Consider the following 23,177-nt stretch of genomic DNA (forward strand, 5'->3'; position numbering starts at 1 on the left):
TGTTTTTGTGCCAGTACCTTATTGTCTTAATGATTACGGCTTTGTAATATAGCTTGAAGTCCAGAATTGTGATGTCTCCCAGTGTCTTCTTTTCTTTCCCAAAAGAAAAACTTTGCTTTTCTTTTTCAGGATTGGTTGGACTATTGGTGGTCTTCTGTGGTTGCATACAAATTTTAGGATTGTTTGTTCTACCTCTGTGAAAAATGCTCATGGTATTTTGATGGAGACTGCCGTAAAATGTGTAGCTTGCTTTGGGTAGTATTGACATTTTAACAATGTTCTTTCAATCCATGAGCATGGAATTTTTTCCATTTTCTTTGTGTCCTCTTCAACTTCTTTCAAAAGTGTTCTCTAGTTTTCAGACTACAGATCTTTTACCTCTTTGCTTAGGTTTATTCCTAGGTATCTTATGGTTTTTGGTGCAGTTGTAAATGGGATCGATTCCCTGATTTCTTTTTCCGCTGCTTCATTATCGATATATCGAACTGCTGCAGATTTCTGTACAGTGATTTTGTATCCTGCGATTTTGCTGATTTCATGTAGTCTAGCAGTGTTTTGGTGCAGTCTTTGGGGTTTTCTACACAGAGTATTGCGTCGTTTGCAAACAGTGAAAGTTTGACTTCCTCCAAGCAAGGACCGTTTATGACAGCTTCGTGGAGCTATAGTTTCCACAACCATAAAATGTCCCCGTTGTAATCACACAATTTACTGATACTTCGTAGTTGATTTACAGAGTTGCAGTACTCCCCGAGTACCTACTCCGTCTCTCATTCCCGTCTTCAGTGTGTAAGGGTTCCCGTTTCTTCACATCCTCCCTGACTCCTGCCGTTGTCTCTTTTATTATAGTCATCCTAGTGATTGTGTAGTCGTGTGGCATTGTGGCTTTTCGGCAGGGACACTTTTGTTATTAGGAGTTTTTTTTCTTATTGTATTAAAATGCATATAATATTTCCCATGTAGCCATCTTGAAAGTGCGTAATTCAGTGGCATTTGGAGTATTCAGATGTGCGTAAGCACCATCCATTTCCAGCACATTTCATCACCCCCGAAGGGGACTTCCTACCCATTAGCGCTCACTTCTGTTCCTCCCTCCTCCTTGCCTCTGGCAACTACCCATCTGATGTGCTTTCTATCCCTATGGATTTATGCATTCTGGATATTTCACATAAATGGAATCCTACGATACGTGGTCTTTTGTGAGTGGTTTCTTTCACTTAGCACGATGTTTTCGGTGTTCATTCACCTAGTAGCATGTATCAGTGCTTCATTCCTTTTTGTCCTTTTTTAATGTTTTGTTTATTTTTGCGGGAGAGAGAGTGCAAATGGGGGAGGGCAGAAAGGAAGACACAGGATCCGCAGCAGGCTCCAGGCTCTGAGCTGTCAGCACAGAGCCCCACACGGGGCTCAGGGCTCAAACTCACAAACTGTGAGATCATGACCTGAGCTGAAGCTGGACGCTTAACTGACTGAGTCCCCCAGGCGCCCCGGTACTTAATTCCTTTTTAAGGCTGAATAACATTGCACTGTATGGATATACCGCCTTTTCTTTTTGTCAGTTCACGCATTGGTCATTGGTCATTAGATTGTTTCTACCTTTTGAGCCCTAGGAAGAGTGTTAGTGTGAGCATTTGTATACAAGGTTTTGTTTGAATACCCGCTTTCACTCCTTTTGGCTGTAAACCCAGGAGTGGAATTGCAGGGTCACATGGTGATTCTGTGTTTACCTTATTGAGGACCTGCCAGCCTGTTCTCTAGAAGGGACACCTCGTGTGTGACAGAGGGTGATACCACTGCTTACGCTGGAACAACAGGCACGAACTGGGCCTGTTTGGGGCAAGACAAGACGCATGGGCGTCCGTGCCCAGCCCGGCCCCTCCACCTCCTCTGTTCCCTTCCCTCCTGGTGTTAGCCACCACCTGCCGGTGTGCTTGGTTCTCTTGAATATTCTTTTTTTTTTTTTTTTTTTAATTTTTTTTTCAACATTTATTTATTTTGGGGACAGAGAGAGACAGAGCATGAACGGGGGAGGGGCAGAGAGAGAGGGAAACACAGAATCGGAAACAGGCTCCAGGCTCCGAGCCATCAGCCCAGAGCCTGATGCGGGGCTCGAACTCACGGACCGCGAGATCGTGACCTGGCTGAAGTCGGACGCTTAACCGACTGCGCCACCCAGGCGCCCCCTCTTGAATATTCTTAAATGTCTATTCCGTGTGTATCTTTTCTTGCCCCTGGGGTGTTGAAGTCCCAAGTCAGAGAGAGAAAAGAAAATCCCTAATGCAGTGACCATCCTTTATTTCTTTAAAAAAAAAAATAGGGGTAAAATATACACAACACAGAGTTTATCATTTTAACCATTTCTAACTGTACTGTTTTGCAGTGTTAAGCGCACTCACGATGCTGAGTAAGTATCACCTTCATGCATCTCCAGAACTTTTTCCTTTTCCCCAGCTGAAACTGTTCCCTTTAAAAGCTAACCCCTGTTCCCCTCTCCCTCCAGCCTCGGGCAACTACCATTCTACCTTCTGTCTCCATGAATTTGCTACCCTGGCTCTGAGCTGTCGGGACCTCATGTGAGAGGAAGCATATGACGTTTGTCCTTTTCTGACTGGCTTATTTCACTTAATGTAACGTCTTTGGGGTTCATCCATGTTGTAGCCTGTGTCAGAATTTCCTTCCTCTTTAAGGCTGAGTGATACTCCACCGTGTGAATAGACCACGTTTTGGCATCCGTTCATTGATCGATGGCCACTTGGTTGCTTCTCCCTTTTAGCTGTTGGTGAACAATGCCGTTAGGAGCGTGGATGTACAAATAGGTATTGAGGTCCCTGCATTTGCTTCTGGATATATATCCAGATTTGGAATAGTTGGGTCATAAGGTAGTTCTGTGTTTAACTTTTTTGAGGAAGCTGGTTATGTATGTTTTTATCAGATGCACTGTAAACATGCTTGTATATTTTGTACTTTAGATGTTTTGGATTCCTTTCTTAGATTTAACCCTGCATGTGAGAGTACTGGTTTAAGGGCCACGACCAATTTTTGGTTCTCCAGACGTGCTGTCACGCTGTTTGTGCAGCTGTGAACACTTTAATTACGATCACACGGACACTGGCTATTTTCATGTAAAATCCACTCCCCCCACCCCCGATAACTTAATAATGATACAATCTATACTTTGAAGAGAAACTATCAAGAAAATCGGAAAACCAAAGTATTTTTATTCTATTTGTCTCTTACTAAAACAAATTGCTTTTTTTTTTTTTTTCAACGTTTATTTATTTTTGGGACAGAGAGAGACAGAGCATGAATGGGGGAGGGGCAGAGAGAGAGCGAGACACAGAATCGGAAACAGGCTCCAGGCTCCGAGCCATCAGCCCAGAGCCCGACGCGGGGCTCGAACTCACGGACCGCGAGATCGTGACCTGGCTGAAGTCGGACGCTTAACCGACTGTGCCACCCAGGCGCCCCAAATTGCTTTTCTTTTTAAGTTTATTTATTTTGAAGGGACCTAGTGCAAGTTGGGGAGGGGCAGAGGGAGAGAATCCCAAGCAGGTTTCTCTCTGCCAGTGCAGAGCCTGACACGGGGCTTGAACCTCTCAAACCGTGAGATCATGAGCTGCGCTGAAACCCAGAGTCAGTTGCTTAAGTGACTGAGCCACCCAGGCGCTCCTAAAACGTATTCTAACGGGTAGTAACACTTCCTGTTTTTTGTGCAGGTTTGACTTTGGGCTGGATTTATACGCATTAGTTTTTCCTTTTAAAATATCCATACAGTTCAAGCTGTATGTCTTACTAGTAGAATCAGTCCAACCTGTAATGTACTGTCCTCTGCCTGTCTAGGTCTCTATACAAAGCCCACGGGAGGCACTATTCCTGAAAAACTGGATTTGGTCTTGCCATTTGGGGGCCTGCGTAGCAGGCTCCTTCTTTGACTTTGCCCTGCCTCTTGCCCTCTCTCGTTGCACCACAACCTGGCGTGTTCCGGCGGACAGTGCCGGGTCAGTTGCACGTGACTGCACTTGAGCGTCATGTCACAGACCCTACTTGGACACGGCCATCGGGCGGATCGGCCGTCTCTGCCGCAGCGTTCCTGCTGGGGTAGGGATCATCCGAGCTGGTGTTCCTGTGTGGTTATGTGAGAGCTCAGAACCTGACACCTAGTCTCTGTGGAATTGACCCCATGTGATTGTTGATCCTTTTTCTTAGAAAGAGTTGCTTCTGGTGGCACTTAAGGCCACAGCCACTGCTGTTTCTTTCTGTAGTTTTGTTGGCCGTTTCTTTCCCTTTCCATGGGGGTTTCTCTGTGTGGCCCTGCCTGTCCTGGAGACCCCCTCTGCTGCCCACAGCGAGGGAGCTGGCCCTTAGTGGGGCGAGGCGGAAGAGGAGGAGAAAGAAGGGTTGTGCCTGTCTCTTTGGGGCTAGAATGTGAGCCGAGGCGCTGTGTGGGGACAGGAGGGCCTTGTGTGTGGTCCCTCCACTGCTTAGCCGTGAGACCCCCCCCTCCCCCCACCCCTTCCCCTGTGTAAGGGGAAGGGGTGGCTGAGGACGGGCTCCCTGGGAGCTCACACCCGTTCTCGTGAGCGGTGTCAAAACGGTCTTGCGTGGAAGTAGGCGCAGATCAGAGGTGTGGGAAGGACGGAGCCCACAGAGAAGCCCGTTTGCCCTTGTGTTCTGTTTGCACGTTGAGCCACGCGCCTTACTTACTGGTGTTGTTTTTAAAGAAGGCAAATTTAGTTAATGAAAACCACCAGAGGCTGCCAACTCTCAAATGTTGGTGTGCAAGAACCGGTCGGAGGTACTTGACATAAAAGCCAGTTCCTGGTACAGAAGGTCTGGGGTGGCACCTCGGGAGCCACCTGAAGACCCCCTCGTAGAGAAGCCCGCCCGTTGGTAGTGTCACCCCCAGGTACGGTTTTCCGGAGGGTTCCTCAGCACAGGTCAGTGAAGGAAGGGAAAGGCTTGCTTGCAGATTCCCTCCCTAGAGGATCTTCACCAGGACCCGCCAGACTGGGAATGAGCCATGTGTGAATTAGGGTTGGGAGGAAGTGGGCTGGGGTGTGGGGTCCAGCTCGGCCCCTTACGAGCAGAGTCACTTAGGCTCCTCACATCACCTCTGAGACTTGGGTTTCCTCATTTGTAAAATGTGTTCTTCATCCTCACCGTGCCTGCTGGTTGGTGAGGGTGGATGACGTTCAGGAATAGGTCCACATGCTTTGGGTCATTCCGCAAATGTTTATTGAGCGCTTACTGTTTACCAGGCAGGGTGCCGTGTAAACTGTAGGGCACACATCAGCATCCAAGATGGCACTGTCGCTTTCCGAGGCTTCTCACGTGCTCGGCCGTGTACCAGTCTGGGGTCTGTTGCCAGTTGCTCAGTGACATTTGGGCGCCTCCTCAGCCTCTCTGAGTACAGTCCCGTCTTCTGTTAGCTGAGATGGTTGAGCCAGTGGTTTTTAGCTCCGGTGGTCCCTTTGTAGACCAGTGGTCCCTTTGTAGGTTGTGAAATCACAACTTTTGTGGTGTAGACCGTAACTCCTAACACAGTTCCCCGAAGATGCATAGGTAAGGCTCTCAACCGTGTAACCCTGTAATGGGAGTTTTCTAGAAAGACACCAGTTACAAAGTATCAAGTGTCTCTGGCACCAGTATGGCGTGTGTGTAAGTCTTTGAGTCTGCACCCTTTCATCTTAATAATTTCAAGAAAAATGAATTGTTTCCAAGTCTGTACAAGTGGTTTGCAAGTGGCCAAGTAGGAGAGGGGTCTTGTCTCTTGCCGTCTTGCAAACATTGCTGCAGGTTTACCATCCCTGCTAAACTTAATGGGTGGTAAGAAGCTTGCTTCCTCAAGCACAGCCCTGGGGTCACACTGTTCAGCCACCGTCCTTGTGGCCAAGTGGAAACTTGGTGGGTAAAGAAATGGAGTGGGGTTGGGGGGGGGGGGCGGAATAGAAAACAGATGGGTAGAATAAGGCCAGTTTTTATGAGTTAAGGTTCCTTTACTTTTCTTTGCCACCTTTAATGTAGCCTAGAACATTCTCCCGAGGCGTAGCGTTGAGGCATCATGGGAAATCCCAGAGCACAAACAGGAGGAACACACACATGCTTAATTTGACCCTCAGGTGTTTATAAATTTTTATTTTTATTTTTTGAGAGACAGAGGGTACAAGTGAGCAAGGCGCAGAGAGAGAGAGGGAGAGAGAATCCCACAGGGGGCATTGGGGGGTGGGGTGGGGAGAGAAGGGGAGGGGGAGGGGGAGGAGGAGGAGAAGAGAGAGAGAGAGAGAGAGAGAGAGAGAGAGAGAGAGAAGTAGAGCTCACCTGATGCGGAGCTCAAGCTCACCAACTGTGAGCTCGTGACCTGAGCTGAAGTCAGTTGTGTAACTGACGAGCCACCCAGGTGCCCCGGGTGTTTACAAAATTCTGAGTGAGTGTACGACTTTTAAAAATCAAGAAATCTCCTGTAAAAATGCAGGTTGAGGAATCAGCATAACCAGGGCCACGAGCACCTCGTGGCTGGAGCAGGATGTGCTCTACGCAGTTCTTGGTCTGGCTGCTCACACACGTGTGGGCAGGAATAGAGCTTTTCTGCAACGCCACGCCTTTGTTCCATGGATGCAGAAATGGAGCTCCCGACGGAGGAAGATGGGGCTTGCCGGGGTGACGGGAGAAGTTGGGGACGGAGCCAGGCCCGGCGTCCCCCCCTCCAAGCTCCTGGAACAGTGCTCCTGCTGTACCTGGGCCTCACGCACCTTCCAGCAGGGGGCAGTCATGCTGCTGGTGTGCCTCACCATCTGTCTCTTCCCTGACTTTCCCCCTGCCCCTCCCTTCCCTGACTGTGCCAGTTTGTTCTCAGAAAGCCTTCCTCTTTGTCCAGCACGGTTCCCTTTCTCCTTTTGTTCTTTCTACTCCCCCTGCTGTTGCCCCAGGATCTCCTGGAGCCTGGGTGAGTATTTAGGACGCTTCTCCCCTACATTTGTGCACTTTCCTGCTCTCCTGGGCCCAGAGCCCTCCAGCTCTGGCCTGCAGACAGGAGGCCCCAGAAACCCCTACGGAGCCACCGCCCCCCATCTGGGGGTGGCCACCGCTCAGAGCATGTAACTGCGTGGTCCTGGATATGTCGATTTCTTCTGAGAGGCCAGGGAGCTGTGTCTTTACATGAGACTCCCTGGTTTTTAAACGTCAGACACTAATTTAGAGCTGCCTCCTCTGCTGTAAAATGTTAAGCTTTATCTCACGCGCCTGGCAAGTTCCGTGAAGACTGCCGTGCCACCTATGTATCAGAGGGGCCTCTTCTAGCCCCTCTGTGGGAGGGAGGATCTGGCCCCAGTCGGGTGTCAAGTGGACGTAGCTGCACTTTTAGGCCCGGAACTTCCGGATGCCTCGCAGGCTCCAGCACCGTGTCTCAGCTCCCAGAGAGCCCTAAATGTACCTCGGGTCGGGGGACCCACTCTAAAACGTATGCCTTGGAGAAGGCCTCTGAAGGGTTCTACCTGCAAACAGGTGAAGAGATCTGTTGTGGTTTGCTCCCCAAGTGTTGCCGTAAGAATAGGGGGCCTTGGATTGAATCGGTGTTTGCTGCGTGATCGAGGGGACATTCACCTCCCAGCGGGCCTTACCTCTGTGCTGAACAGAAACCTAGGGGGATGCCAGGAGGGGCCTGACAGCACTTGGCACTACGCGACTCCACCTCCTCTGTGCCGAAGGCTGGGCCTTGGTCCATCCCGGGGACATGGGGCTGCCAGACTAGCCCTCCTCCCTGTTGGTGATTCGTCCTCGCCTTTGTCCCCGTTATTTATGGAGCGCTCAGTGAGCACTTACTCTTGCCCAGCTGGCTGTAAAGGTGGCTAATTCAGTTCTTTCTCCTGAGGGGCTTACAGTTAGTGAAGAGGGGATTACAGAAAACACTCATAACATCGCAGGGAAATAGTCGATGTGCTACATACATAGCCACGGGACAGAAGTCAAGGAAAGCTTGAAATACAAGGTGACATTTGAGTGGTATTTTGAGATGGAGTTTGCTGGGCAGTGAAGGGCATTCTAGGCAGCTAGGACAGCTGGTGTCAAAATCAAGATTTGTGAAAAACCGTGCTTAGCAAATGTTGAGAAGTTGGTGTGGCTTAACTGAAGGGGTACTGGAGAAAAGAGCAGAGACTGCACTTGATGAGAAAGGCCGTTTTAGTAGAGACTAAGGTAATAGTGGCTTCAACAAGGTCGACATTTCCTTCTTCCCCTCTTACAAGCCCCAGGGGCAGATTGGACCCCACCAGGTGGTCCCAGGCACCCTGGGTTGCCCTGCTGTTGCCTTTAACTTGTGTGGCTGAAGGTGGTTTCAGCACCAGCCCCCTCTCTGCATCCCACAGCTGGAGAAGGCGAGGCTCGGGAGCTCTGTGAGCATCCTGATAACCGGGCACAGGGACATACCGTACTGCAAGGAGAGATGGGAAATGTAGTTTTTAGCCGGGTAGCCACGTGCCCAGCCACACCTTGGGAATTACGTTACCAAAAGGAAGAAGTAGAAATTGGGTTTTGGGAAACCTCTGTCCCCACAGCTTCTTAGGAAGGCGGGTGTGGGCTGAATCATGAAGTACTTTATAGGGAGCTGGGAGGTTTTTTTTTTTTTTTTTCCTTTTTTTAAGTTTATTTATTTTGAGAGAGAGTGAGAGAGAGCATGAGCAGGGGAGGGAGGGGCAGAGAGAGAGAGAGGGAGAGAGAGAATCCCAAGAAGGTTCCACACTGCCAGCATGAAGCCCCATGCGGGGCTTGAACTCACGAATTGTGAGATCGAGACCTGAGTCGAAATCAAGAGGTGGATGCTTAACTGACTGAGCCACCCAGGTGCCCCCGAGGAGCTGGGAGGTTTCTAAAGCAGGGCAGTGCCATGTTTTAAAAACGTCTTTCCACAGATGGGTCCAGGGGAGGTGTGGCTGGCAACCATAGAGCTGTTGTAGTAACTGGAGAGTGGAGAGATACGAAGGGCTCAGTCCACCCTGACAGCCGGGGTGAGCCTGGCCTTTCGAAGGTTTTACATGCTGGGGCTCGGTGGGTTCTGGGCTGTGGTTGCTGCACACTTGCCAGAAGCCAGGGACCTGTTGGGGTCTGGGTTAAAACGTGTTATCCGAGAACACGTTTTAATGTTAATGATGTGGGTTGGAGCTTTGGAGAAATGATGACCGTTAGGAGCATAAAGGGGTCCTTTCCTCTAGGTTTGGCCAACAGTGTTCTTTTATACCTTGAGCTTGAGTCAGTAAGCCCCAAGAGAGGGGGCAGGGCCATCCTTCTCAGGCCCCTGATCCTTCGTGGTCCCGCAGACAAGTTACTTTACTTCTCCATTCTGCTTCCCGTGCTCTGGAAGAAACATTCTGACATCTCCCTAATTTGTCAGTGTGTTTAATTGAACATCCCGACCATACTTACGAAGTTGTCTCCCTGTTTAGAGCAAAAACTTCCCGATCAGAATATGCTGGGAAATCGTCAGCGTTTCTCATGTGCCTGCCTGGGAGATGGGCTGCAGAGGGCAGAGGGAGGGGCACGGCTTTCAGTCGGACAGCTGAGGCTTCTCGAACGGGATCTGCCACTTACCTGTGTGGCCTTGACCAACAAGATATTCCATAGCCCCTGTGAATCTCAGCTTCTGCATCTATAAACCAGAGCCAATATTATGTGTGTCCCAGATTTCTTGGAGGGTCAGGGAGTGCCCTGAAGGCAGCTGGCTTGGGCCTGCCACAGTGCAGAATTCCTGGGGAATTCTCGGAGGCTCTCTTACTGTTTACTCAACCTCAGGCCTTGGTACGTCTTCTCCATGCGGCAAATGTGGCGTCCCCTCCACTGGAGGTCCCCAGGGCTTATGGTCTCTATAATCCTTCCCTATGCTCTGATTCTCTGGGCCGTCCAGGCAGCTGAAAACTTGCCGTGTTTATATGACTGGTCACATTATGGCAAAATCAAATACACAGAGTTTTTTAAAAAGACGTTTTCGCACACTCTCGCTTTTTGATACTTTTATCTCGCCGGCCATCATGTGCTTCTAGGAAAATGATGTCTCTTGGGCATAAGGACCCACATTGTAAATAGGTTGACCTTCAGCCCTGGAAATGTGGAAGGACAGGTCAAGGCTCAGAGTTGGAGCAGCTGCCAACATGCTCAGAAGTGACACGTTATTCTTAGAAGGGATTTTTGTTTAAGATTGTTGCCTTCCCCACCACCCAAAGCAGTGACGCTGGAAGATTCTAGCCTGTTGTGAGGGTGAGTCACTCAGGAATGTGTTGGTCTCCTGCCTCTCTCCCTAGGCATAGGCTGGCACGGTCCTTTGTGGAGCCAATCCATGTTCAGTTGAGAGATGCCACCAGCTGTGCGTCAGCCCTCCTTGACCCCACGTCCCCTTTTCACAAGGCTGCCATTTTGTAGCCATGAGGCCTGTCCTCAAGACGAACATTGTGGGAACTTACTCTTCACCTGATTGTGAGAGAAGGAAATATTCACTTAATTATGGGCCCATCTTGAGCCTCTTGGTGGCGTTTTGTTCTTGGCGGGAGGTGGGAAGAAATAGGACACGTCTGTCTTGAGGTTGGGCTGTGGGCTCTGTCCCCAGGGAGGAGGTAACTTCTGTTCGCGGCAGAGCGGCTCCGGTCTGGTTTTCACTGGCTGCTATGCCAAGAGCACTTGCAGTGGCATTTCCCACGTTAGGCAGAGAAATCAAATGTTCAGATTCTGTCCCCACCCCCACCTGCCAGTCCCAGAAGCTCCAAGTAAAATTCTAAATGTCTTCACTTTGTATTTATTTTCTTCTCTTTCGTCGGTGCTCGAAAAACCACACTGACTTCCTGAATCGAAATGCTCTGCAAAGAAGCTTTGCAAATTAAATTGAGCAAGAAGAGGGTGTGTGGGGCGGTAGGAGGTAGAGGGAGTCTGACAGGTCTCAGTGGGCTCCTGCCCAAAGGGAAACACTGGGTCACTGAACGCTCTCTTTACCTGTGCTTCTGTGTTTTTTTTTTTTCCCCCTACTGTGTGGCCTTAGACCCGAAGGACACAGGAATGTAGGTAAGTCTCTGGCATAGCTATTCTTCTGGGCACAGATGTCACACCCTGCTGGAGTGTGAGTGGCCACGTGGCCACAGCCCCGCCGCTGCCTTTGCCTTGGTTCAGCCCGGAGAGGAGCAAAGGGACCGGTCTTCCCTGCTGTGCCGGCTTTGGTCTCCAGCAAACCCCTGCCCGGGGCCCTTCCTGCTCCCCCCGCCCCCCGCCCCCAGGCTTGCCGCACCCCGGGGCCAGCACCCCGGGACCCACACTGTTTGCTCCACTCATTTCCTCTGTGTGTGTTCAGGCCGGACCTTCCTCCTTTCCTTCGATGCCTCCTTCCACGTCCTCGGGCATGACTCATAACTGTGATCTCTTGTCAGCACCTCTTGCTTACTTCCCCTCGCTGTCGTGTGGTTTCGTTGATCTCCAGAGGGTTTTCTTCTCCTCCCTGCACTTCGGAGAGGGACAGGGGACGGGAGATTGAATCCTCTGCTCTGCCCTCCACCTTGACCCAGTCCCCCACCTGTGTTTACTACTGCAAGGCAAGACCATTGTGCAATAACCTTCTGGAGAATTGCTCTTATTCTATTCTTATCTTTTGAGTGGTTTTTCTCTTGGAAGGCTCATTCCTAGAGCAAGAGACCGAGTTAACTCTCTTCTTTTGTCCAGCCATGAGCACCGTAGGTGCTTCGGTTTATTTATGGGTTAACAAGACCACCACTGCTTACACCTGCCATTTACCATCGTGGGTCCCAGTCAGTATATGACTGATGTCAGAATCAGCTGAGAGATAATCAGCACTCACCCATTAGCATTTATTATTTTTTAAAGTTATTTGTTTATTTTGAGAGAGAGTGTGTGTGCTTGTGGGAGGGGCAGAGAGAGAGAGAGAGAGAGAGAGAGAGAGAGAGAGAATCCCAAGCAGGCTCTACACTGTCAGCACAGAGACTGAAGCGGGGCTCAAACTCATGAACCATGAGATCATGACCTGAGCCGTAACCAAGAGTCAATGCTTAACTGACTGAGCCACCCCGGTGTCCCCCCATTAACAATTATTTAATTCGTTCTTCCTAGGGGTAGAGAAGTTGCCTAAGATTGGGCTTATCCTGGGTACTTAGATTTTTTTTTATAACAGTTTAATTAAAAGGTCTCTTTAATGTGCTTTATATGGATTGATTCACCTTCACAGGCCTTATGGTGCACCCCCTGAGCGCAGTCTGGGCCAGGACCTATGAGGGGTGAGGGGGTACGGGTGGTGGATTGAGAACAACTGTTGATGGAAATTTGCCATCTCACAGGGAGATGGGTTGAATACTAAACTACCCAGAGGACAGAGCTTAATAAGGGCAGCAATAGAAGAGCTGACAAAATGCTGTGTGAATATACAAGGGAGGAGAGAGGTTAGCTCTGCTTGAGGTGTTCAGAACACCAGCGTATCTGGGAAGAGGTGGTATCCCAGCTCTGCCTTGACGGAGGGACACCGGTTACTTTGGTTGGAAGCCCCACAAGAGTACAAGCGTTGCAAGCACAGGACCATAACTGTGGTGTTTACTGTTGCATTTCCTATGTCTCTGGGACGCAGAGTGTATTTGGATGGATGAATGGAAAGAAATATGGGTGGATAAAGTTGAGTGAATGAATTAAATGGAGGCAGAATCCTACGTGCGGGGGGTGGGGGGTGGCTTGAATGGTAAGAGTGGCAGGAAGAAGTTGGGCATACTGGTGAAATTATAACTGGTTTGGCTTATACGTAGAATGATTGAAAGAGAATGGTCGGAGGAAGGGTTGGGAAGGATGACTGAGCCCAGAAAGCATGGGAGTTGTGGCTTTACTTTGAAGAAAGTGGGTGGCTTTCTTTGAAGAAAGTGACTATTTCAGGTGGGTGTTCTAAATTTTGAGAATGGAATTTAAATAGGAAAAAGACGCCCGACGTGGCCTCGCCTGGCCTCTCCATGCTGTAAGTAGCCGAAGACACCTGCTGCGGCCACAAGGTCATTTAGTTCAGCAGCGAGGCCGAAACCAGTCCGGGCTCTCACTTTGCCATCTTCTCGCCTCCAGACGTGTGCAACAGCACCGATCTTCCGGAAGTCGAGATCATCAGCCTGCTGGAAGAGCAGCTGCCCCATTATAAGTTAAGAGCTGACACCATCTACGGTTATGACCACGACGACTGGCTCCATACGCCCCTCATTTCTCCAGATGCCAACATTGACCTCACGACCGAGCAAATTGAAGAGACGCTGAAGTACTTCCGTGAGTAGTTCCCTTTGGTCTCGTCCGTGACGGGCTGTGCTGGTTAGCCGTGGCCCCACGTGGGACTTTGTACTGCTTAGCAGGTCTTACGGCCTACCGTTCGTGAATGAGTGTGCCAAGAAATGCGGCAATAGGATTTAGCTACATGCAAGGCCTTGACTTTGAGTGTTCTGAATAGAAGTCTTAGAGTGGTGGGGACTAAGTATGAATTTTCATGTGAGCTAGTTTTAACTGTACAGAAGAATTTGAAAAGGCTCCCATTTCCCCCCCTTATCAACATACCATGTGAGAACCTAGAAACCCTCACTGGGAAGGAGTTTGCATTTAAACCAAAGGTACCGGGAACATCTTGGCTGCTTAGTATTATTTGTATGACACAGCAAGACACATATACCAAGGCTGATAATTTATTTTGTATTTTTTAATTGAGGTATAATTGACATATAACATGGTATTAATTTCAGGTGTACAACATGATTCAATATTTGTATACACTGCGAAACGATCCCCACAGTAGGTCTTGTTAACATCCCTCCCCATACATAGTTACAGAAAAAGTTTTTTTTTTTTTTCTCATGGGGCGCCTGGGTGGCTCAGTCAGTTGAGCTTCTGACTTCGGCTCAGGTCATGATTGCTGCTATCAGCATGGAGCCCACTTCAGATCCTCTATCCCCCTCTTTCTGTCCTTCCCCTACTCGTGTTCTCCCTCTCAAAAATAAATAAAAAACATTAAAAATTAAAAAAAAATTGAAATAAAAGATTAAAAAAATTTTTTCTCATGAAAACTTTCGAGATCTATCAGCAATTGTAAATACGCAATATAGTATCATTAACTATAGCCACCGTGCTGTATATTATATCCCCATGACCTATTTATTTTATAACGGGAAGTATGTACCTTTTGAGTCCCTTCACCTATTTCTCCTACCCCTTCCCCCCAACGCCCCCCAACTCCCTGCCCCTGGCAACACCAGTCTGTTCTCCATATCTGCGAGCTTGGTTTTCCAAGGCTGATGGTTTCTGTGTGAGAGCCCACTAGGCTGGTTATTCAGGAAAGTCAAAATGCTGCTCCCACAGCAAACCAGTCATGCCTTGGGCTGCAGCAGCTGACACCTGGTAGGGTGAGAAGCATACTAGGGTTTGTTTGTTTGTTTGTTTTTTCTCCCAGTGTGTGATGCCAAGGGTGTGAAACCTGATTTTGCAGATTTGGGAAAACATGTGATAATTTAAAAAACTCATGCTCATGATGCTTCCAGTGTTCATTCAAGAGGTGCCTTTGTAGAAATAATTGTACTCTTTAGAAATTCAATGTAGCCCTATCAAGTTGGTGGGACAGACCAGCCCTCCTTGGTCATGATACCTCAGACTTTTGAAAATTCAGGTTAACTTTAGCCCAGTCTAATTGGTGACGTCACTTTCAAGGTGACATCTTTACATACCTGCGTGTCACTGTGCCACCTTTGAAATAAAAAGTACAGCAGTTCTGTTTCTACTTGGTGGTAACTTGGTTCAAAACCAGCTCATGATACAGCTGTAAGTTTCTGTCACTATTTTTTCAATACAGAGTGATCTCCAGCGTTCTTGAATTTGTGAAATCGTTTATAATAAACAAGTTGGAACTTCAAGTTTCTCTCTTAGCATGTATCTGGGGCTGTTTTCACATTTTCTCTATTGGATGTTAATGAGAAAGGAATCTTGTTTAAACTGACCTGTGTTTTTATACTTAGGGCAAATCCTACAAGTCTCTGTGAACACTGTAGATATCAGTTGTGATAGGAATAAAAATAGAATTATCCACACCAGGGCAGATAGTTAGCACGTAAGACTTGTACCAGTGTTCACGTCAGAGCTTTAGAATTTCCAGCATGTCTGGTTGTGTACAGGAAGCTCTTTGCCAGTCACTTTTGTTGACTCACGGTATCTGTAACAACAAGAGACGTGGGGTTGGGTGGAAAACTGTGTCCGGAGTAACCTCCTTGGCAGGTTCTCTATTTGGTTCCTTCAGACTTCTCTGCGGTAGGATTCGCCACAGAACCACTTTTTCAAAAATCCCCGTGTGTTCCTTACTCTTCTTTACGAGACCCTCCTGTGATTCTGCAGGACCCCGCGTGGCCACTTCTGGCGAGGCAGGCTCCTGGGTCCCTTCTCCTGCACAGATTAAGCACGTACATTCGCAGCATCACGGGAACCATCCATGGGCAGTACTTAACTGTCTGCGGAGAACTTCCGTTTGAATTGCCTCCTTCATCCCTGTGAAATGTCTGCAGTTTGGGCAAGGCTGATCTGATTATCGAGGAAGAGGAAGCATGGAGGGCTCCTAGTGTTTGTTCCATAGCACCGACCTCCAGCTCCTAAAATCCTTGCAACAGTATGCTGGAACGGGCACCGTGGCCCGTTTCCACATGTTCATTCTGCTTTTAGTTATATATGTGAGAGAGGGAGAAGAAAGAAATCCTGGCGGATTTGGTAGTAGGTAACACAAATTATACTAAAATTGGAAGAAGCGAAATAAACACTGAGCAGAGATTCTGAAAATTCTTAAGAGGGTGGTTGCATCCCAGTCTTGCTTTGTATTTTCTTCTGTGGTACTTGCACTTAGAGCCAAGTAGGTATTGCTAACTGTTGGTTAAATGAATGATCAGAGGTTAACTCTTGTTTTTTGTTTTTAATTTTTTTTAATGTTTATTTGTTTCTGAGACAGAGAGAGAGCATGAGTGGGGGAGGGGCAGAGAGAGAGGGGAACACAGAATCCGAAGCAGGCTCCAGGCTCCAGGCTCCAAGCTGTCAGCACAGAGCCCGACGCGGGGCTCAAACTCACAGACTGCGAGATCATGACCTGAGCCGAAATCAAGAGTCAAGACACTTAACCGCTGAGCCATTCAGACTCCCCCGCAGGTTAACTCTTAAATACAGCGTGCTCTTGAGCAGGACTTTCAAACTGAGGTCCTGGGACCTCAGGTCTGTAGAGGGAAATTGGGGATTCTGTGGACTTGTAAAGAAATGAAGTTACATCTTTCTTTTCATTAACTTCTGACTGAAATGCAGCATTTCCTTACACTGTGAACATAGAAAAGAAAGCACAGTGGTATTAGCAGGACCTGTGACTTGGTCACCGATAGAAATCAAGATTTTCATGTCGTGCTACAGTGGAAACAGATACTTTGAAATACCGCTTTTGCTCATCACTGCTTTGAAATTGCGTTCATTAGGTGTGCTGAGAGATCTTGTTATTTTATTCATTTGTTTGCTTGTTTATTTATTTATATTAGGGACAGACAGACAGACAGAGTGTGAGTGGGAGAGGGGCAGAGGGAAATGGAGTCAGAATCCAAAGCAGGCTCTAGGCTCTGAGCTGTCAGCACAGAGCCTGACATGGGGCTCAAACTTGTGAACTTGTGAACCACGAGATCATGACCTGAACCCAAGTCCAGAGGCTTAACCAACTAAGCCACCCGGGTGCCCCTCGATCTTATTACTTGATACATTGATAAAGAAGCTCTTGTATCACAGACTTTTTTCAAGTTTTAGAAACTGCATTATAATACAGCTGGTTTCCTTTGTAGTCCTTTGTACTGTATCTTCTGTTTTCAAATCTTTCTTCTGAGGTGTCTGTGAGCCTTGCCGAGCTGGCTGAGAGGTCGGTCGAAGGCACAGATCAGGAGCCCTGCTGGGTGCGTGGTGTCCATTTTGGGTTTCATTGTTTGTTTACACACGTGTAACCCAGGTGATACGGTGGCCACAGTACTGTGACTCACCAGTGTGTTAAATCAGTGGTGAGGTGTGTTAAGAAGATAACAACTGTTTCCTTTTAGATTTACTTTCTCATCAGTTAGGGCAGTGGTTCTCTGTTGTGGGTGGGAATGGGGATAAGGGGTTACCCTAGGGGTTCTGATAATAGGGGATGAGATAAAACTCAGCTCCCGTTCTTACATGCCGTCCCCCAGACTAGAGACAATGCTTTGCCTTTTGAATCTGGTGTTCAGCTGGTTTGTTTCTTTGTTTTTATTTTATTTTATTTTATTTTATTTTATTTTATTTTATTTTATTTATTTATTTTTTAATTTTTTTTTCAACGTTTTTTATTTATTTTTGGGACAGAGAGAGACAGAGCATGAACGGGGGAGGGGCAGAGAGAGAGGGAGACACAGAATCGGAAACAGGCTCCAGGCTCCGAGCCATCAGCCCAGAGCCTGACGCAGGGCTCGAACTCCCGGACCGCGAGATCGTGACCTGGCTGAAGTCGGACGCTTCACCGACTGCGCCACCCAGGCGCCCCTATTTTATTTTTTATTTTACTTTATTTTATTTTACTTTTATTTTACTTTATTTTATTATTTTATTATTTTATTTTTTTTATTTTTTAATTTTAATTTTATTTTATTAATTTTATTTTATTTTATTTATTTTTTATTTTATTTATTTTTTATTTTATATATTTTTATTTTAGTGGGCTCCATGCCAAATGTGGGGCTTGAACTCACGACCCGGAGGTTGTGAGCCACATGCTCTACCAACTGACTCAACCAGGCACCCTTCACCTTGTCTGTTAAGAAGAAGTGTCCACATCTTTGAGTGTCTACCTTTACCAGGTGGTAGAATGACCTTTTCAGACAGATTTTAACAGGCAGGTTGGTTTTTTGACTCCTGATGAGTCTGCAGACGTACCTAAATATGGGATGTTTAGGCTTAGACGGTCTAAGAGGAAGAATGAAGAGTCAACTTTGCCCTTAGTGTGTAAGAGGCACTGTTTCTAATTCTTTACATGTATCTCATTTAATTCTCATACTGACCTCTGAGTGAAAGAGTTTTGCTGCCCCTGTTCTACAGATGAGGACACTGAGGCACAGGGAAGTTAAGAAACTCGCCCAGAGTCACACAGCTACCAAGGTGGGGTGCTGAGTTTCAAACCTAGGTTGTCTGGTTTGGACTTCATATCTTTTTTTTTTAATTTTGTTTTTCAACATTTATTTATTTTTGGGACAGAGAGAGACAGAGCATGAACGGGGGAGGGGCAGAGAGAGAGGGAGACACAGAATCGGAAACAGGCTCCAGGCTCCGAGCCATCCGCCCAGAGCCTGACGCGGGGCTCGAACTCACGGACCGCGAGATCGTGACCTGAGCTGAAGTCGGACGCTTCACCGACTGCGCCACCCAGGCGCCCCTGGACTTCATATCTTAACTACTCTCTCAGTAGCTAAACGAGAAAACAGTTGTAGTTTAAGAATAAAGTCCATTTGATACTCCTGAAATCGTTGTTGCAACATGTGCTAATTAACTTGGATGTAAATGATCAACAATAAATAAATTATAGAAAGTAAAAAAAGAAAAAAGAATAAAGTCCATTTGGTAATCGTGATACAAAGAGCAAACCCTCAGTTTGAGAATATCAGTAGCTATTTGTTTACAAAATGTGTGTCCCACAGATTCAAAATTGAACTTTTTTTTAATGAAGGTCACTGTCCTAAGTGAAACTTAGCTGCATGTAACTGAATTTCAGGGGGAGGTTTCCTCCCTCCTTCCTGTGGTTTTGCCTCTGTCCTGTGGTCTACAGGTCACGCTTCCCCATCTCCAGTGGAAATGACTTGTGCGTGTGGCTGTCGACCTTTCTTGTCATGTAACATACTGTAGAAACCAGACAGGAAGGTGTCTGTCTTGGTAGGTAGCAGTGGTTCCTTCTGGTTCCTCATTTCCAGGGGCTGCTCTGTATGACTTTCTGATTAAGAAGCATTGGGTCGGGGCGCCTGGGTGGCTTAGTCGGTTGAGCGTCCGACTTCAGCTCAGGTCATGATCTCACGGTCCATGAGTCCGAGCCCCGCATCAGGCTCTGTGCTGACAGCTTGGAGCCTGGAGCCTGCTTCGGATTCTGTGTCTCCCTCTCTCTCTGCCTGTCCCCTGCTCATGCTCTGTCTCTCTCTGTCTCAAAAATAAATAAAAACATTAAAAAAAAAAAAAAAGCATTGGGTCAAGAAATCCCTCTCTGTCTCAAGTGTAGAGGATTCTCTGACCACTTCACTTCTGAGTTTCCCTGGAATAATCTTTTCCCTAAGAAGAGAAGGTTATAAAGCAAATTAAGGGTTTCAAGACACTGTTCTATTGTTTACTTTCACCGTAAGGTAATGCTGACGAATCAGCCCACAAGTATTTATTGAGTCCCTGGTATGCTCCTGTGATCCTTTGTGAACTTGACTTGTTTGAGTTCTGGATGAGGTTTTCTGGCTAAGGAAGTAGAAACATCTCCTGGATTATTGATTTTCTTCTGTCACCTAAGCAGGGACTTTGCACCGGGTTGGGCCAATGCAGGAAGTCCTCAAGGCCTCTGCTGGCATCCTGCACGGAGCTGCTCGCCCTGCCTGTATGCGAGAAGTAGAGTGGGCTCTGGGACCTGCGTATTCAACCAGGTCCCTGTGCCATTTTAATTTTTTAAAGTTTAATTTAAAAATAAAGATCATTGCCGGAGAACCTAAGGCCTGTGGCGAAGTGCCTCACGAAGCTCGTGTGCGGTGCCTGCCCTGCACGGGCCAGGGGTCACGTATGGGTCCTCCTGCCCTTCACGCTGGCACCTGGGGTTGGGCCCACGGAACGCACTGTCGATACCGTGCCCCCATGTCCACTGTGTTCGTTCGCTTGTGTCCCCGCAGCCCCAGTCATAACGAGCGCGTGTATGAGCCTGAGTGTTATACTTTATCTGCCGATCAGAACTTACTGTGGACCAGTGGGAGTCTGCAGGGGGCCGGACATGAGGAGGACACAGGGCATCTGTGGGAGCTCGCTGGCCAAAGCGTCGGCTGGACCTCAGTGTCTGCCCCGGGCCACAGCTGGAGGTCCTGGTGCCTGGAGCAGGGCTGACCACTCTCTCTGGCCGGTCCCTGCAACCTCTTTTACCAGGTTGCCCTCTTCCTCAGAGCTTCTACATCAGTGACTGTCAACCCTGATGGACTGACAGAGCTTTTACAAATAAGCCCACACGGGGGTGCGTGGGTGGCTCAGTCAGGTAAGCGTCCGACTTCGGCTCGGGTCATGATCTCGTGGTCCGTGAGTTCGAGCCCCACGTCGGGCTCTGTGCTGTCAGGGCAGAGCCCGCTTTGGATCCTCTGTCATCCCTCTCTCTCCCTCTGCCCCTCCCCTGCTCACGCTCACGCGCTCTATCTCAAAAGTAAACATTAAATAAATAAAAATACAAATAAGCCCTCATTGCAACCTCCAGCAGGGGTGCTCTGCTGCTGGAAGTGTTGGTGTGCCCGGCCCGCATCTCTCCGTGTACTCTCCTCCCAAGGCTTTGACTACCAGCTACGTGCTGGCGACTCCCAAATTTCTGCCCACCTCTGACACCCCTTCCTCCTCCCTCCCTCCCCTGCCCCAGGCTCCCGTTCCCAGTCATGGCTTAGCATGTCTTCTGCCAACACTGGCCCCACCCTCGTCCTTACACACGTTTGTCTTGATAGATGCCACACGGTTCACCCCCTTTCTGTGTCCTGCTGGCCATCAGCCGGCTCTGTTAACCCTTGGTGCACGTGCATCTCTGACCACCCCTCCGACCCGGCTGCCACCATCCTGGAGGAAGCCACCACCGTCCTGTCCCCGGGCTGCGGTAACCCTCTCCTGCTTCCACTTGGCTTCTCCGCTCTTCTCTTCTAATTCAGCAGCCCGGCTGGTCTGTTCTCGAGACCCCATTGGGCCATGCTGCTCCTTTGCCTCTCACTGCTCTTTGCATCAAACGCGGGGTCTTCTAGGACCCCGTGACCTGGCTCTTGGCCCTCTGCGCCGCTGGCCTCATTGTGGCCTCCCCCTGCACCCTGGCCCCGCTGTGGACATTCCATGCTTGTCCTTCCCTGTTCTCTGATTCTCGACACAGTGTGCCCTCCTCAGAGAAGCCTTCCCGGAGCACCCACTTGTAGGGTCCCCCCCTTTCCTTTTTTGCTGCCTTCATCACTCTTCCCTCTCTCTCTGCTTAGATCGTGATAACGTAAGCAGTAACGATAGAGAGTCTCCTCTGTGGGGTGCTTCCTGTTAGGCAGGCTGGCACTAAAGTGCTTTGCCTTCGTGAGCCTACAGGACACGTACGCCGGATTTGAAGTATGTGATCCTCTCCTTGTTACGCGACTTTTTCCGATACAGTGCAGTTGTGTATGCACGTTGAATTGGCCATTTAATCCTTAAGTTGGTTTTTCAAGGTATTAAGCTCAGCTTTCATAGAAACAGCTCTGTTTTGTGCTATGCGTGAAGTGAACGTAATTATATAATAATATTAGTAAGCAAAAGGGATGCGAACAGGCTTGGGAACAAACACAAATGACCATTGGCAGGAAGGAGGTATATTCCTAAGCGCCCAAATGCCCAGCCTCGAGAAGCCGTGGTCTGCTGGCGAGTGGTGGCAGTGGGCTTTCCAGGGCCGTGGCTCCTTGTTGTGGCTGCAGGTCAACCAGGAGTGCCTGGAAATACAGACAGCTATAGGGCATTCCTTCTTTCTAACCAAAGCGAGGTGCCTCCTTATCGTGAGATGTGGTCTTCTAAGTGCTCTTGTTGGAGGGTGGGTACCAGGGTGATGATTAAATATGAAAAGTCCTTATTTCCCGCTGGAACTTTTTTTTTTTTTTTTTGAGAGAGAGGGAAGGGGAAGGACACGGGGGCGGGGGAGAGAGAGAGAGAGAGAATATTGTAAGCAGGCTCTGTGCTCAGGACAGAGCCTGAGGTGGGGCTCGATCTCATGACTCTGGGATCATGACCTGAGCCGAAATCAAAAGTCAGATAGGTGCTCAGCTGACGGAGCCACCCAGGCGCTCCCCAGACTTCTCTTTGCAGCATGTATCTGTGTGTACTTGAATTGTCCCTGGCAGAATTTTAACTCTGCCTCTCCTCTGACCAGTCATCTCTGGTTTTGTTACTTTTCATTTTTGGTAAGTCTCTTTTCCCCTTCCTCTGCTTAACTGTGGACCTTTGTCAGTCTTCTGTCTTGGGGTCTCCTGTCTCCCCCACCTCCTGTGATTTAGCTGTTGCCTCTCTGTAGGCGACTTCTGCATTTCTCTCTCCGCCCCCCCGGGAAGTGTCACGTAAACCAAACACCGAACACAGTGTGTCATCTTTATGTTGGCTTTTATTCCCAGCTAGCTGCCTGACATGCACGGAGGCCTCAGGACCCAGCAGCAGCCCAGGGCACCTGCCATGCTTTCTGTCCTCAGAGGCACCTTCTCCCCTGTCCTACATCTGCAGATATTCAGTACACATTTCAGCCCTTGTCCTGAAGCCTGTGAATGTTGACGCCATGAGCAAGTCATGGAACCTGTTCGTTCCTTGGTTTTCTTTTTTCTCTTTTCTTTTCTTTTCTTTTCTTTTCTTTTCTTTTCTTCCTTCCCCTCCCTCCCTTTCTTTTTCTTTCTTTTGTTAAAAGAAAAGTTGTGTGGGGCGCCTGGGTGGCTCAGTTGGTTGAGCGTCCACCTCGTGATTTCGGCTCAGGTCATGATCCCAGGGTTGTGGGATCGAGCCCCACATCGGCCTCTGTGCTGATTCTCTGTCTCCCTTTCTCTTTGTCCCTCTCCGGCTTGAGTACTCAAGTGTGTGCTCTCTTTGTCTCAAAATAAGTAAACTTAAGTTTTTTGACTCTGTTGGTGACATGGCATTGGGAGGTAGTGTCCATTTCTGATCAGGGTGAGAAAGCAGGGTTGCCTGTCAGTGATTGACAGAATCTGTGACAGAATCATGGAACCTACTCCATTTCTCAGCTCTTAGTGCCTGGCCTTTCAGTGAACATAGATGGTCTTTAAACGGAGTCAGGTTCTAAAAATAATATATCCTTTGGTCATAAAAGTAGGCTGATTGTAGATAATTGAACAAAAGTTAGGACAAAAGAGGACTAACTTAGCAACCACTTACCATTTTATTTTATTTTTTTTGGTGAGATGTTTCAAGTGGTTTTT

The 23,177-nt window shown here is 48.3% G+C and overlaps 1 protein-coding gene across 5 annotated transcripts in view; it reads left to right on the forward strand.

Annotated features, from left to right (window-relative positions):
* TRAK1 (trafficking kinesin protein 1) overlaps positions 1-23,177 on the forward strand; it is a 125,705-nt gene that overhangs the window by 21,462 nt on the left and 81,066 nt on the right. For 4 of the 5 annotated variants that reach the window (XM_047874289.1, XM_047874282.1, XM_047874283.1 and 1 more), the window contains exon 2: positions 13,072-13,266. Coding sequence is in view for 3 of the 5 variants with exons in the window: in XM_047874282.1 (XP_047730238.1) it covers positions 13,072-13,266 (195 nt within the window). In the remaining 2 variants the exon portion in view is untranslated. Of the gene's footprint in view, positions 1-10,896; positions 11,035-13,071; positions 13,267-23,177 lie in introns of those variants that run through there. The other variant, XM_047874287.1, reaches the window with a different exon arrangement.

This window comes from Prionailurus viverrinus, chromosome C2 (assembly GCF_022837055.1).
Source record: "Prionailurus viverrinus isolate Anna chromosome C2, UM_Priviv_1.0, whole genome shotgun sequence".
Lineage (NCBI taxonomy): Eukaryota > Metazoa > Chordata > Mammalia > Carnivora > Felidae > Prionailurus > Prionailurus viverrinus.